Below are 16,935 nucleotides of genomic sequence, written 5' to 3' on the forward strand. Positions count from 1 at the left end.
GAAATTTAACATGATAAAACAACTTCATATTTAATGGGCATAAGAACTTAAGAGCACTAGATGGTCAAATTTCCACAAATAAGTCCGGGCACGTACTCGTCACCTCGCGTACTCGGCCTTCACATGACACAATTAGCACAAAAGACTCGAATCCTAAGGGGTAGTCCCCCCCCCACAAAGTTAGGCAAAATACTTACCTCAAAGAAGCTAGACTGTTACTCTAAAATGATCTTCTCGAGTAAAACACCCTCCGGACGGCTCAAATCTAACCAAAATAACTTTAATTAATAAATAAAACTCATAGAAAATAATTCCGGATAATAAAGCTTCAATATTTAACAAGAACTAAAAGTCAACCCAAAAGTCAAACCCTGGGCTTGCACCTCGGAACCCGACCAAAATTATAAAATCTGAATACCTAATCGATAACGAGTCCAACTATACAAGAATTACAAAATTCCAATATCAATTCGTCCTTCAAATCATCATTTTACATTTTGAAAGATTTCTACAAATTTCCAACTTAATTCACTAATTAAATTATAAAAATAACAATGGATTCATGAAATATAACAAGATTCAGGTAGAGAACACTTACCCCAATGAGTTTCTTGAAAAACCCATGAAAAATCTCCCAAAACCGAGGTCTACAACTCAAAATTTGAAGAAAATGGCCAAACCCTCGACTTATATGATTATGCCCAGAACTTCCACATTTGCGGACAAGGAAGCACATATGTGCTCTCGCATTTGCGAGTAAAACTCTGCATCTGCGGTTCACACTGCCTAGACCAAAACGCGCACCTGCACAAAAGAGGGTCGTACCTACGCCTTCACAGAAGCGCCCAAACAACCGCAGAAGCGGCCTCCCTCGCACCGGCGATCCATAACACGCAAATGCAATGATCGCACTTGCGATCCCTCAATGCAGAAGCGGAACTCCTGCCCAGGATCCATCATCGCAGAAGCGATACACAGCATGCAGAAGCAGCCCCGCACCAGAAGCTGACCTGATCACAAGCATGAAATTCATCCGAAACACACTCGGCCCCCCCGGGACCCCGTCCAAGCATACCAAGTTGGAATCCTTAACAAGTTTGGATTGTTTTGAGACTACTGAAGTTGGGTTGGTTCTGGTGTCTTCGCACCTACGGAGAGATTGGCCGCAAGTGCGGGTTGGTCGCAGATGCGATTTTGGTCATGCCCAGTTGGGGGCACAAAAGCGGAATATTTTTCGTAGAAGCGGCTTCGCTACCGCGGTGAGGAGAAGCGCAAGAGCAACATGGTCACAGGTAAGACACCTTTTGTCGCAGGCACGTATGCGCAGGTGCGACCCTTGGCTCACAGAGGCGGAAAGTGGGGATTTAGTCATGACCACACCTGCAATGGGATTTCTGCAGGTGCGGCAGAAGGCCCGCAGATGCGGTTTAACTTGGCAGAAAAGAGGGATTTCGAGGGTTAGTCTTCATATTTCATTTTGGAATTTTGGGAGCTCGGTTTGAGACGAAATTTCGAGGGTTTTTCAAAGGAATCGTTGGGGTAAGAATTCTTGACTAGAATTTGGTTATATTCCACTAATATATCATGGATTTTATCATGTTATTAAGGATTTGAGTTGGAAAAGTTTGGGAAAAAGTGTAGAAGTTCTTAGACTAAATTTTTGAGTTTCGAAAGGCAAAATAAGGTAGGATTTGGATAATTCTTGTATGGTTGAACTCGATATAGAATGGGTGTTCGGATTTTATAATTTTCGTCGGGTTCCGAGATGCGGGCTCGGGTTGACGTTTTGGGGCAATATTTCAATTCTTTGCTAAGATCATAATTGCATTATTTAAATTAATTTTCTATAGTTATATTTATAGTATGAAACTGGTTTGGCTAGATTCGAGTCGTTTGGAGTTGAAAAATCGAGGGAAAGGCCTTCTAGTTGATTGATTTAGCATGGTTTGAGGTAAGTGACTTGTCTAACCTTGTGTGGGGGAAAGGGGGAATTTTTCTTAGAATTTGGTATTGTTGTGATAATTGTTATATGTGGAGGCCGTGTACGCAAGGTGACGAGTGCGTACACTGGCTAAATGTTGAGATTCCGATTTTAGCTACGTAGTTTCCTTTTTATGCTTTAATTGAGTTACTTTAGCATGTTATAATCACCATGTTTAGTCTAATTTCACATGTCTACTTGTCTTATCTCTTATTAGAAACTTATACTACATGTTTAGTTGAGTTACTTATATTTTTAATTCCGTATTAATTATTTAACTGTGAGATTCTTTACTTGAAATTTGCTATCCTTGAAATATCTTGCTGTTGAGTTTGGTGTTGAGTTGCAAATGCCGTGGTTTCTATTGAGGCAAAGTGTAAGTTGTGAAATATCATTTTATTGATTTGTTATGTTTTGGCATTTGTGTTATTGTAGAGAGGATTGTTTGATTTTTTGCACGAGGTTTCTGCCGTCCTGTTGTTACTATTTGCACGAGATTTCTGTCGTGCTATTGTTACTATTGATATACACGTGGCTAGTAGGGGAACTACTAGAAGGCATGCGGTGTGATAAGGTGGGCTAAAACGCGGGGTGCTATTTCGAAAAAAATAATTTTTAAAACAAAATATAAAAGCTCTCGCGGTGATATAAGGAAAGACTGTGAGTTACTTTTATGATTTGGGACTACAAAGTGGTACCTCGGTAGGCCCCCTTATTGATCTTCTCTATTTGATGTATTTGTTTGGTTGTTGTTTTCTTAACATGTAAAATCCTTATTTTCCTTTCGTGTTGTATTAACTGCCTTAATACTGTGATGTTAATTTTTCGTAAATTCTTTATTGTTTCACTTCCTTTGTCATTATCATTATATCATTATATCTTCTGTCTTGTTTCTTATTATCTCCAGTAGGTCCTTGACCTGACCTCGTTACTACTCTATCGAGGTTAGGCTTGGCACTTACTGGGTATAATTGTGGTATACTTATACTATACTTCTGCACATATTTTTGTACAGATCCAGGTACATCTTATCAGTCCCATCACTAGCGCGCTGAGCTTGCTATTGGAGACTTCAAGGTATACCTGCCCGCGTCCGCATGCCTCGGAGTTCCCTTCTATCATGTTCTTCCTTATTTCTTTATACTTTTATAGACAATGATGTATAGGATTGTCCAGCACTGTATCTAGAACTTGTGACTTATATTTCACCTGGTTTTGGGGAGTTGTATGCATTGTGTTTATAGATTCTATTTGTGAAATTGTTGGAGTTTTGAGATTCTAAGTTTTATTTAATATTTTCGCATATTGTTAGGCTTACCTAGTCTTAGAGACTAGGTATCGTTATGATATTTCATGGAGGGAATTTGAGGTCGTGATAGTGTAACCTCTGGGAAACCAGGAATAAACAAGGGTGGTTCTTGGCCATTGGCCCATGCTCGACACATTTTAGCCATCCGCTCTTTCAATATCCTATTTTTCTCAACTGCAACAAACACTTGTTGAACCGTCTGAACTTGAGTCCCGTGAGTACTTGTAACGGCTTCAATATTTATTGGTATTTTCCCCTTCGATTTAGTGTTGTCAGCTTACCACAAATCGACCACCTCAAACCTTTATCCATAATTCAAAACAAATGACACGTTAGAATGGACTCAGTCAATCCTTATTATTATTATTCAATTTTTGTGTCTTTTAAGAAGTAGCTCGATCGAACCCGATGTAGGTTGCCTACATATCATGTGGGAATATGAATCAGATCTTTGCGTAGTTCGGGAAGATCCAAAATGAAGCAAATAAATTAACTCATTCTTTTACTCTTATAAAAATCGAACCATGAAAGCTCCTAACAAGTAAAATATTTTCGTATTTCAGATTTGTTTTTAATTCCGAAAGAAAGACTTTTAGAGAAGAAATATTTTTTTTGAATTTTTGAAAGAAATAAGATATTTTTGGATTTTGATTTTTTTAATTTCCAAAAGAAAGACTTCGGAAAAAGAACTATAATATTTTTGGAATTTAAACTTTTTTTAAATTTTCGAAAGAAAAACTTTTTAAAGAAGAAAGAAAATCTTTTGGATTTTTGGATTTGACGTCTCAAAAAAAGACTTCTAAAGAAGAAATAAAAAAAAAAAAAATCTTTTTTTGGATTTTTTGAAAATTAGGGGCCAGACTCGATGAAGTTTGCTTATGTATCTCACACCTGGTGAGAATGAGACCCGCGTAGACCGGCTTAAAATTTGAAATGAAACTAGCTATTTTTTTTTAAAATTTTTTTTATGAAAATTAATCTTAACCACCATACACACCACACCAGTTCGGGCCTTTTTATTTTTATTATTTTATTTTATTTTTATTTTTAAAAAGAACAAATATTGGTACAAAAATCGGGAGAATGTTCTTTATTTCTCTCTTTTTATTCAACTGATCTACCCTAAAGCCGGTTAATATGCAAGCCTCCCAAATAAAGCAACATGTAGCACATAACATGAACATAATGGTCTCGATAAAGTGCATGTCCTAAACATGACTCAGGCCCTGTGTCGAGCCCCGCTAAATCAAATGCATGTGATGCAAATAAAGCGAGCCTATTAGGGATATCCAGCATGAAGTTTTGTCTTTCTAGGTTTAAATCCTGTGGATAAGGTATCTAGACTGGCTTACTCTAGCGGACAACTCGAGCCGATGAGGGTTAGCGTACCGATAGCATTACTTTCCGGCTTAACTGGTGGTGCTCCCCGCCTAAAACATATGTGACTAAAATCCTTCAACGGGCGGCAAGCACCTCGGCTATCTCAAAGAAAGCGGGCTATGTCAAGCTAATGCCCAATTTAATTTATCCAGAAGACTCAGAGGAGGTGCGCGAGAAGACAATTTATATATACATTTCAACAATACCAAAGCAGTAAAACATGTAGCACATTAGGTCCCAAATAAATCACAATATATACAAAAATTAATAAAGTCAAATTAAAGTCAATATGTACAAGTTCGAATTCTTAATATTTTCCAGCAGAGACGCCAGAGCTGTCACACACCTCTTTTTACCCCTGAAAGATATATATGTTATGGATTATTATGGGTTAAAGTGTTTTTCCAATTAAAGTGATATTTTTGAAGTAAGGTTTATTTTATTATTCAGAGTCACCGCTTAGAATTAATTTTTGGGTGTTCTAAGTCACATTTTATTTGAGTCCCTATTCAAAGGAAGATTTAACTCTTTTCATGTTGGTCTGGGAAAATAAAGATCGGGTAAGAATTTCTGTTGACCGGGGAGAACGTGTAAGACATTACTCGAGTCCTGTAGTTCTAGCAGGTCGCTTTTATTCACTAAAATCAGCTTGAATTAATTTTGGACAAACTGTACTTTATTTGATTTTCATGTTTTACCTATTCCCTTTTATTTCTTGATTAAGAATTATTGAAGAATGATTTGGATAATATTACGTTGTCACAACCACGCTACGCAAGCGAATGCGTGATCGAAAATAAAATTAAGCTTTTATCATAATCACACCTAGCAAACGAATCCGAAATCATGACAATCAATTATTTGTAGTACATTTGAGAAATTACTACATTCGTGCTTGAGAAAATTAATTTTGAAATTTATAAAATATCATTATCGCGCTACGCAAGCGAATCCGCGATTATGAGGATTAATGAAATTAGGACTATATAAAGCTATTGGATATGGTACAAGATTATTGAATTAATTTATTGAATGTTAAACATCAAGCTACGCAAGTGAGTCCGTGAATGAAGAAGTTAAAGCGCGCCTACTAGTTGCTTAGCGCTTAAATTAATTATTGAAAATTAATTATTAGAAGTGATTAAGTTATTAAATTATTTATTCAAGGGGCAAGAATATGATATTAAATTTTACTTCACTAACACATAACAATTAAACTTGGGCTAGCATTTAAAATGCATCTAATTATCTAAACTCTAAAGTTAATTATTTATATTACAACCTTTGTTTATAGAACAAAAGTGGCTAGTTACTTTATTACATTAGGCCTGATAATTGCCATTCTGTTTTAACCATAAAATTTGACGGCTCATTTTCTTATTTCATGTTAAGGCCATATCAATCATCAACCAAGCATTTCCATTCAGTACGCATATGGATAATATCATACTAAACTTAAAAACAGAATCACTCCAATCTAATTCAATTATAACTCGCAGGCAAAAATATTGAACAAGCAAACAAATAGATAATTTATCTTTTGATATTTTATCACTTACTAAAAGCCCATCAAATAAACTAACTAGTATTATGAAGAAGTAATCGAACAAGAGACGAAACATCACTAATTCAAATGCAAATTGAACGAGTTCCATTCCAATAGAAAATGTATACTAAAAAATTAAAATAAAATCTTGCATTAACTAATTAAAAAAAGTGAGAAACAGATAATATCATCAAACAAAACTCACTGATTAACACTTATACATAACATCAAAATCATACACTAAATCACATATCAAAGTTAAAAGGAAATGAAATGGACAAAAGTGTTAAAAAGATTGGACCTTTATTACAGTAAAAGCTTCTTCCGTTACAATTGTAGTAGTATGATGAACGAGAACTAGGACCGAAGCTTAGCCAAACCGGTGACCTCGACGGAAACTCTCAAACTCGCCCCCGTTTTCCGTAAAACCCATGTCGAAAAAGAACTATCCGGTCTGAAAAAACTATTGGAAATGAAAGATGATGTTCCGCTTGAAGCCGAAGTTTATGAAAGCCTCTATGGTTAAAGGTGTGTTCTTTATAAATAAAATGCTGATACCATTTGATGCTTTTTAGTGGCGTGAAATACCAATGGAAACTAGAAGAAAAATGCCTCTTTTATGAGTTAGGCATGAAAATCTTAGTGTATTTCATGGATGAGGGCTACTACCGTTTTTCTTCTTCTTTTGTCTACTCACTTCTTCTCTTTAAAATGTGCTCCCTCTCCTTGTGTGAGTGGAAGAAGATATATATGTGTAGGTCTGGTTGTATGTGTGAGAGCTTATGTCTATAATATAAAGAAAGGAGTAACAGTGTAGGAAATGGATGATGAGACGAGGGAATAGTGTAGGGAGTGGAGTGATGGGACAAGGAAATAGTGCAATGATTGGGTGATTGGACAAGAAAATAGTATAGTGAAGGTAGGAAGTAATTTTATTAGATTTGGTCCATGCTTAAAATAAATTTTTCCGACCTCTATGTAATAGAGTGTGTTAAAAATATTACGTATTCTCTAATAAAAATAACATAAAGGTTAAAATATCAAGATTAAACATAGAAAATATTAAATACAAAAAAAGTAAAAAACTCGAGTGTGGTAAAAAATTAGGTGCTCACACTTTAAACCATGTATATAGGAATATTAGGCTATTTTATATTTTCAAATCTACCATTGCTAAGTCCATCGGAAATATTATGATGCGAATGCAATACTTTTCAACCATGGCAACAAAAAAGAGAATAGCTTAGATCATAAATGATTCAAAAAGTTTGAGAAGAGATAAATAGTAATTTAGTTAAAAAATTATAATTATTAATATTAATTAATTTTGTTAATGCAAAAGTCTTAAAAAGATAAAGTGTTATATGTCTTAGAGTCGTTGCAATATACGGAGGTAGTGCCTTGTATTACGCGGGTACTTCAACTAATTGTGTAAAACAAATTTAAAAGAAAAACAAACGGTCATTCCTTGAATGTATGGTTGTGTAAAACAATTTCTCTTTATCATTCCAAATCTCCCTCACTCTCTCTTTAACCAGAATTATGAATGTATGGTTGGGGTTAAATTTATGTTTGTGAATGTAAATAAGAGAAAAATAAGCGTTTTTTCATTCCTTGAATTATTGGTACTCCAATTATTTCGTGAATATTTGGTGATTTAAGACACCCCCTTCATTTTTTTTCAATGTCCTATCTATTATTTTTGCCACTGGTAATAATAAATCTCCCATAGTTTTTTCCATTTGTTTTTCTTTTTTCTCTCTAAAAACCTGTCGTTGATTCCATCTTCCATTCTTGTAATTACCTTTCTTTTGTCTTTTTTTTCTATTATCAATGATTCCATACCCAAGGATCCTATGTTCTATTTTCATTATTTTTAATGTCTTTCTTTCTGTTGTGATGGGAAGGAGAGATTTGGAGCAACGATAAAGTTGTCTCTGTATGACCTATACGTCACGAGTTCAAGCCGTGGAATGAGCCACTAGATGCGGCCCTTCCCTGAACCATGCATGAACGCAGGATGTTTCGTGCACCGGGCTGCCCTCTTTCTTTCAGTTGTGTTGGTTTTTAAGGGCTTGAACATTCACCTTATGTTTCATGATACTTAACTACATTATCTAGATTTTATTGTTCTTGTTTCCTTTTGCTGCTAATTTGCCTTCTTGAGTTGGTAATTTTTATTTTTTAAATTTGTCTTTGAATGAGTGAAATCTTTATTTTAAAGATCAATTGTTATGTCTTTCATATTGTTATTCTCTGACTTCAGTTTTTTTTTTTTTTTTGAGGTGTAGGAATTCAACAAGAGAGTAGTATACTAAATTGTATATATATTTTTACGCTATCTATATTATCACAGCTTGTGAACTGCAATCATGAATGGCAACATGTCAGGACCTCTAGACCGACCATTCAGGCCAAGTAAGTTTTTCAACCTCTGTATACAATTCCTTTTGAAAGCAGTTTCTTTTTTCTGAAGTTTTTGTTGAGAAAATACTTGGGTTATGGATTGTTTTACAAAGCAACTAGGTACTTTGAAAAATAACATAACACTAGAGGTTTTTTGCAAAAGCTTATAAAATCAAATGAGGTTGATTATCATTTAGTTAAAGAACTTGTATTTTATAGGAAAGAGATGAGCAAATTATCATGTCTAAGAATATATATATAACAACGACAATAATAAATCCAGTGAAATCCCACAAGTGTGGTATGGGAATGGTAGTGTATACGTAGACATAGAGGACCTTCGGCTCAAGGGAATGTCTAACAATATATAGGAGCAATGAATTTTAAAAAATCTCTTGTTCTTTTAAAGATGTGCAGAAGTTCCTCGTGTTTTTGCCCCAATTCGTTATGTTGTTAGTTTATTTCTGCAACTTATTTGTCCTCTGCGGATGTGTACGGTCCGGGGACATACAAGCTCAACTTATTTTTTAGCTTGCCTATTCAACCGTTGAGCTTTTCTCTTTTGACAGGTCTAGAAAAGATTGACCTTGAAAACCCGGAGCATGAGAGAAAGACAAGGCTTGGGTCTCTCAAGAAGAAGGCAGTTAATGCCTCTTCCAAATTTAGACATTCTTTTACAAAAAAAGGCCGAAGAAACAGCAGAGTCATGTCTGTTGTTTTTGAGGATGAACATGACGCAGAGGAAATAAAGGCAGTTGATGCATTCCGTCAAGTACTTATCTTGGAGGAATTGCTTCCTGCAAAGCACGACGATTATCATAAAATGCTAAGGTGATTAAAGTCATTCTTTTATGATAAATATTTATATATTTATTTGTTATCGTATCCTATCCTGGTGCCAAGGGTTGTTTTCTTACATTCGTAATTAAACAGATTTTTGAAGGCCAGAAAATTTGATATTGAAAAATCAAAGCAAATGTGGGCTGATATGCTTAAGTGGAGGAGCGAATTCGGTGCAGACACTATCATGGAGGTAGAATTTAAAAAATGCTAGTGAAAATTTGTGTAGAAAACGTAAACGAATAGTTTTGAGGGACTGAGATGCTGTACATCTTTATTAGGATTTCGAGTTCAAGGAAAAGGAAGAAGTCCTCAAGTATTATCCACAAGGGCATCACGGAGTTGACAAGGAAGGAAGACCAGTTTATATTGAAAGAATTGGTCAAGTAGATTCCATCAAGCTCTTGCAAGTTACAACGATGGATCGCTATCTCAAGTACCATGTGCAGGAGTTCGAGAGGACCCTCAATGACAAGATGCCTGCCTGCGCTATTGCAGCCAAAAAGCACATTGACACAAGCACAACTATTCTTGATGTACAAGGAGTGGTATGTTGGAATCCTAAAAATATTAAATTCAAGTGAGATGTACCTGTCGTTAGAATATAATGTGACTATATATATGAATCATGGCGCAGGGACTGAAAAGCTTTAACAAATCAGCGAGGGAACTCATTCAATGCCTTCAAACTATTGATGGTAACAATTATCCTGAGGTACTCACTTCTCTTTCGACTAGCTTAAGTCATTAATCTCTTTCTCTCTTTAGTTGTTGTTTTTGTATTAATGATTTGTTGAGTTTCTTTGCTTACTTGAAGTTTTAATCATTGTTTAGAGCTTGTGCCGCATGTACATCATCAATGCTGGATCTGGATTCAGGCTCTTGTGGAACTCTGTCAAGTCATTCCTCGACCCTAAGACAACTGCAAAGATTCATGTAAGCTCATATTCATCGTCACTTCTAGATGTGTTAATTCAGTATATTTCATTGGAATAACAAATTCATCGCTCTTTCTTTTAGGTTCTTGGTAATAAATACCAGAGCAAGTTGCTTGAAGTAATTGATGCCAGGTAAATTTAAGTGGAGTTAAATATTTCCTCTCCTTTCCTAACCTTCTAACATGACTTGTTCATTACTATTCTTGAGCAATAATATCTACTAGAAATGAATTGTACATTACAAGGCAGCTTTCTTGCATAGAGCCTAACGCGATTTGTTTTCACTTCCTTATATCAGTGAGTTGCCAGAGTTCTTAGGTGGCACATGCACTTGTGCTGACAAAGGAGGATGTATGCATTCTGATAAAGGCCCATGGAATGATCCAGATATAATGAAGGTAAATTTCAACATTGTAATTTGGAAGTTTTTACATGCCTAAAAATCTGTGATTAATTTTGTGTCAGATGGTTCGCAACGGCGAACATAAATGTTCAAATAGAATTTTCATCCCATCAGTTGATGAGAAAACAATCTCAGAGGATGCAAATGCTAATCCTAATGTTCAAAGGGATTATGTAGCTCATACTCATCTCTCTCCTGTCCATGAGGAAGTAAGTTATTTCGTCATCCATCAGATATGAACATGTGTCAAGTTTTTCACTTTGAGTATTTTATGAATGTGCTTAAAGCTCCACTAATTGTAACTTTCTTTGTTAATACTTAAGCATTTGATACTAACTCCCTCATACTTTGAAACCAATCATTTTACCCTTTAACCATATTTCAACTTGTCATATTTTCTTTCTTTTATTTGTTATTTCAAATAGAATAAAATAGAATTGTTTGTATTTTAGGTTGGCATGAACAAAAATCACCCTAGTGCATATGAACCTGAAGACTTTATGCCTATTGTGGACAAAGCAGTTGATGTAACTTGGACTAAAGCTAAGGGTACAAATTCTTCTCTTAATTAATGTCGCAGCAGATGTTTTGGTGACTTAAATAAATCAACTGCTTCATACATATATGTCTTATTCCATTCTATTATTTCTTTGTTGTATTAACATACTAATTAATATATATAGGAGGAGATTTGTTTCCCATACACGATGCTTCTAAGTCAGCCCAAGGATTTAGCAACCAATTATTCACTGGAGTTATGACTTTAGTAATGGGCATTGTGACATTGGTCAAGATGACCCGAAACATGCCAAGGAAGCTTGCTGATGCTACCATGCTGCAGGCTCATGGCTACGAGTTAAACGAACCAACTATCTCCGCCAATGACTACTTCAGCATGATTAAGCGCATGGAAGAACTCGAGGAGAAGGTCATTATTCTAAGCAACAAGCCTAATGCCTTACCACCTGAGAAAGAGGAATTGCTCAACAATGCCATGAAACGCATCGATACTTTGGAGCAACATCTTTGTGCCACTCACAAGGTATTATTTCATTATCTTTTCAAAGCTAGTGAGCAAATTAGAAACCTCATGGATTGTATATACACTACTAAAAATAGGAATTAGCATCAGACGAATGAAAAATGGTACGAGAGTTCATATGAAACATGTTTTGAGTTTTATTATTTTATTGACAGGCTCTTGAGCAAGCTCTAGTTCGTCAAGCGGAACTTCTAGCATACGTAGAGAAGAAGAGGAAGAAGAAGAAGTTCTTGGGGATATTTTGAGTTTTTTTTTAAGGAACATAAAGATGTATTCTTCTTGAGATGGATAGTCAATATGAAACATCCACTGATTAAAATAGGTTTGGCTAAGGGAATCATCTGGAGATGAGGATGCTGATCATGAAATTAAGAGATTGAGGAGTTTAGAATGTCTGCTCCTGTGATTATCTTAAGAATTAGAAGCAACGGGAGAAAAAAAGGTGAACAAGTGAGAATGGTGTCACTATATTTCTTGTTGGAGTATTGCAATGAAAAATATCATCAAATTTGGAAGGTTTGAATGGAGTGGACTAATAGGGGTCTAGACTCTAGAGAAGTTTAGCCCTTGGGCTATATAAATAAACGGATTGAAGTTGTATACGTGTAAATATTTTCTACACTATCAATGTATCAATGTAGTTAAACCGGTTATAGGTTATTTATCTTTTTTTCATGTCTCCAACTCAAGCTCATTATAGATTTATCGAGGACTTTCCACTAATTTGATAGTATAAAGATTATAATGTCCACCTAAATAGTTTAAACTCCACATTACTTTGTGATGGTAGTTTAGTCAACAACAAATAACTTATTTTATGTTGGGAAGTTAGATCGAATGATTGGTAATATTATAGTTTTCTAGAGGTTCAGTAATGATACGAGAATAAAACTTAGTAAAGAGTAACATTTTTATTTTCTCTTCCAAATACTTTAACCATCATCAAGTGTCAGTTGAATATATTTGCGCTTAACACTTTGACTTGGAACCTAATCGCACCTAATACAACCACTTAGGACCTGCCCATTCCTAGCACGGCCACTTGCAAACCTATCCGCGCATAACACGGCCACTTAAAACCTACCCGCGCCCAGCACGATCACTTGGAATTTATCTCTACCTAGCACGGTCATTTGGAACTTACCCGTGCCTAACACAGTCATTTGGAATGTACCTGCGCCTAACATGATCACTTGTAACCTACCCTTACCTAGCACAATCACCAGTTGAAATCGTAATCTATACATCCGCCCATTCTGAAGGGGTTTGAGGAAACAAATGGTTATTTGACAATTTCTTAACTAGTAAGGAAGAGATGGGGCAACCAACGAAATGGCTACTTTTGTATGGAATTTCACCATGTAGATACATTGACTAAAAACGATGCAAAATTGGAAAGCATTAAAGTGTCGAGTCAGTACACAATATAAAGGGGAGAATAATGAAAGCAGGAATGTTACAGAGAGATGGGGCAACCAACGAAATGGCTACTTTTGTATGGAATTTCACCATGTAGATACATTGACTAAAAACGATGCAAAATTGGAAAGCATTAAAGTGTCGAGTCAGTACACAATATAAAGGGGAGAATAATGAAAGCAGGAATGTTACAGTCTTACGGATAATTTTTGACCAAAAACACTTTTGACAAAAAAAAAACACTTTTGACCAAACAGACCATTACAATCTTACAAATAAATATAATTTATTTCTACATTTGCTTCCGTTACATATAAAGATCAAGAAAAGAGGGAAACGAGATAAAGAAAGTATCCTCTTGAAAAGTACAAAAATCAAATGAATATTTAATACATACCCCAATTTTAATTTTCCCCCATAATTGATTAAAATATTTATTGTAAAAGATATCCTCTAATCCTTAACCTTTTTGAGCTTTTGTATTTGTATACATAAAATATAATGAAATAATTGTGGCTGTCAAAAGTTAGATTCCTAAATATTCTCTCTCTCTCTAATCTCTTTACTCTATATTGGAGATATTTAATTTTGATATGTAATTTGCTATTTCAATGAATATATTTGTTCCAATGCAGAAAATCATTAATTGCAAATGACAAATATATATTGTGATTCATGAATATAATGATGAATTTTTTTTAATATAAACTTGAAAAAGTTCCCCCTATATGCTAGTTGATATATAGAAGGATTATCCATATGAGACTTTTTCCTTTTCAATTTTATTATGTGTTTTAATTTATTTTTTCAATTTCTTTGATGCTTAGGTTCAGCGAAACATAAACTTGGGTCCATTAAGTATGTACCCATGTGTCTGATTAGAGCTAAAGATTATTCCTTATCCAAATCATGAGTTGGAAATGCTATTCAAAGTTCGAATTATTAATCAGATTGTATAGGGAAAAATACGATATGACATGGCCGCTTAAAGGAAGGACACGCGGAACACAAGATGGAGATAGCCATCGAACATAGCTATTTCGCTTGTCACCGGAAGGAATAATGATCATCAAAGGAGTATTAAATACTTTGCGCCCGGTAACATTTAATACGGAATATTTTGCAGCATTAAGGATGATGGCCCGTTACAAGGAATTTGGCATTTATGTCTAACGTTACTCTTCATCAATGACCCTCATAATTGATTTTAAAGAAGTGCATGATCTTAGGACCTCCTTCCCTAGACATAACTATAAATAGAGAGCTCAGTTATCATTGTAAGGGGAATTTTCTAGTTAACTTACACTACATTCTATATAGCTTTTTAATACAATTTTGTTCTTTTATTCTCTCACTTTGGATCTGATCATTGTTGTGCCCGGAAACCCTATTCCCGGACTCACTAGCTCTGCCGTTTCATCTACATTGTAAGGCTAAGTATTTTATATTTCATCAGTTATTTCATTACCTTTTGGATCAAATTAATTCACTTGTCTAGAAACCACGAACAAATTCAACTGTACCGTTTTGTGGGTAAACAGTTTGGCGTCCACCGTGGGGCCTAGACAACCGTGCGATTAAATTGATCCTTGTCTTTTTTACTAACGTGCTTTGATTACTTTGTCTTAGCAAAAAATCACAAAAAATGGCAGATAACATTATTAACAGCACACGCAACCCTGAAATTCAAGGGGAACAACCTCATTTCGAGGATTTAATCAGTGACACTCGCAATGAGGGGAACGCCGCCACACCGGTACATGATAGGCGGTACCCTCAATAGGTTCGGGAGGCAACTCCTGATGATGCTGATGAGGAGCATGTAGCGGATGCAGTAAGGATCATGTAAGAACAACATGCAGTCATTCTAGGCCATCTCACGCGGCAGGATCAGGTTATGACGGAACTGAAGCAGGCGCTATCAGGTGCCTCAAATAATGCAAACAGGCGAGATCCAGTTCCTTCTGATGCTCCCACAAACCAAACGACGCGGAGAGTCGACAACAACACTCTCAGGGGCGAAGTTGGCTCCGACGGGGCCGGGGGGAGCAGATCTGGCCTCAACAACGATAACGACCCGTTCAAGGAGGAACTTTTATGGTTCATGAAGGAAGTAAACGCCCATATAGATCAAATCCCGGGCGTGCCACCAGTATTGAAAGGCCCGAATTCAAAGAAGAATGTTCAATTACCGTACAAGCCGAGTGCGGCCCCGAAATTAATTTCGAAGCAGTTCAAAATGCCCGAGGTGCCGAAGTATGATAGAACTTCAGGTCCACAAGAGCACATTACCACTTACACAACAACAGTGAAAGGAAATGATTTGGCTCCTCATAAAATTGAATCTGTGCTGCTGAAGAAATTTGGTGAGACTCTCACGAGGGGAGCTTTAACGTGGTGTTCACTATTACCCAAGCATTCCATAGATTCCTTTGAGATGCTCACGGATTCTTTCATCAAAACTCATGCCGGTGCCAGAAAGGTGCAGGCCCGAAAGGCCGACATATTCAGGATCGCGCAGGGAGAGTTCGAGTTATTACGAGAGTACGTCACTCGGTTCCAGAAGGAAAGGATGTTACTACCGGCGGTCCCAGATGAATGGGCAGCTGAAGCATTCACCAAATGTTTAAATCCGAAAAGTTCGGACGCTTTCCGAAAGTTGAAGGAAAGTCTGCTCGAGTTCCAAGTGACGGCTTGGGCGGATGTCCACAACCGGTACGAGTCGAAAATAAGGATCGAAGACAATCAGGTTGAATTTACATCGTCGACCAAAGGACGGGGGAAGAACAGAGAAAAAATGAAAGATGATATTGACATGGATAGACGGACTTCGAGAGGCCGGTTTTTGCCCGACGAGCGGACAGAAGAGCACGGCAGGAACTTCCGAACAGTAGATATGTTCACCGTTGATAGAAGGACCGATCGTGGCCGGAACAAAAGATCGCTGCAGGATAGAGAAGTCTCAGGGTCGCGAAATTCTTCTTACCCAAGGTTATCAGAATATAACTTCAATGTCAGTATCGTAGAGTTGGTTTCGGCCATGAGGAATATCAAAGAGGCACGATTCCCAAACCCTATAAAATCCGATCCTAGCCAAAGGGATCCCAATTTATAGTGTGAGTACCATGGCACTAACGGCCACCGGACTGGAGACTGCCGACACCTCCGGGAAGAAGTGACAACGTTGTTAAAGAATGGTCACCTCAGAGAATTCTTGAGCAATCGAGCTAAAAACAATTATGGTCGGAAAATGGGCGACGCAGAAACCTCGAAAGCAGGAGAAGAACCACCGCACCAAACGATCAACATGATCTTTGGAGGAAATGAAATTAACGGGGTCACCTTTTCGGCAGCGAAGAAGACAAAAGTGTCGATAACTCATAGTAAGAGGCTTCGGGAAGATAATATAACATTCATGGACGAAGATGCAGACGGATTACTACTGCCACACAATGACACACTGGTAATTTCTTTAAACGTGTTGAATTTTAAAATTAAACGTGTTTTAGTGGATCCATGAAGTTCAACTAAAATCATACAATGGAGAGCAGTGGAGCAAGCTAAACTCACCGAAAGCATTATCCCGGCAACGAAACTCCTCGCCGGGTTCAACCTCGCAAGCGTGACAACTCGGGGAGAAATTTTGCTGCTCATAAATGCTGAGGGAGTAA

General features: G+C 36.5%; 1 protein-coding gene across 2 annotated transcripts; it reads left to right on the forward strand.

The window, feature by feature from the left end:
- Positions 1-7,746: 7,746 nt before the first annotated feature.
- Positions 7,747-12,529, forward strand: LOC107768019 (phosphatidylinositol/phosphatidylcholine transfer protein SFH3-like). 2 transcript variants are annotated; one of them, XM_016587120.2, is made up of 13 exons: positions 7,747-7,927; positions 8,508-8,634; positions 9,192-9,453; positions 9,556-9,655; positions 9,744-10,010; positions 10,100-10,177; positions 10,297-10,398; positions 10,483-10,532; positions 10,699-10,798; positions 10,866-11,012; positions 11,256-11,352; positions 11,487-11,845; positions 12,001-12,529. In XM_016587120.2, the coding sequence occupies exons 2-13, from the start codon at positions 8,589-8,591 to the stop codon at positions 12,088-12,090; spliced, it is 1,698 nt and encodes a 565-aa protein (XP_016442606.1). In that variant the 5' UTR covers positions 7,747-7,927; positions 8,508-8,588; the 3' UTR covers positions 12,091-12,529. The 2 variants fall into 2 exon arrangements, with proteins under 2 accessions (XP_016442606.1, XP_016442605.1); XM_016587119.2 differs by lacking the exon at positions 7,747-7,927 and adding an exon at positions 7,947-8,012.
- Positions 12,530-16,935: the final 4,406 nt, after the last annotated feature.

This window comes from Nicotiana tabacum, chromosome 24 (genome assembly GCF_000715075.1).
Source record: "Nicotiana tabacum cultivar K326 chromosome 24, ASM71507v2, whole genome shotgun sequence".
Taxonomy (NCBI): domain Eukaryota; kingdom Viridiplantae; phylum Streptophyta; class Magnoliopsida; order Solanales; family Solanaceae; genus Nicotiana; species Nicotiana tabacum.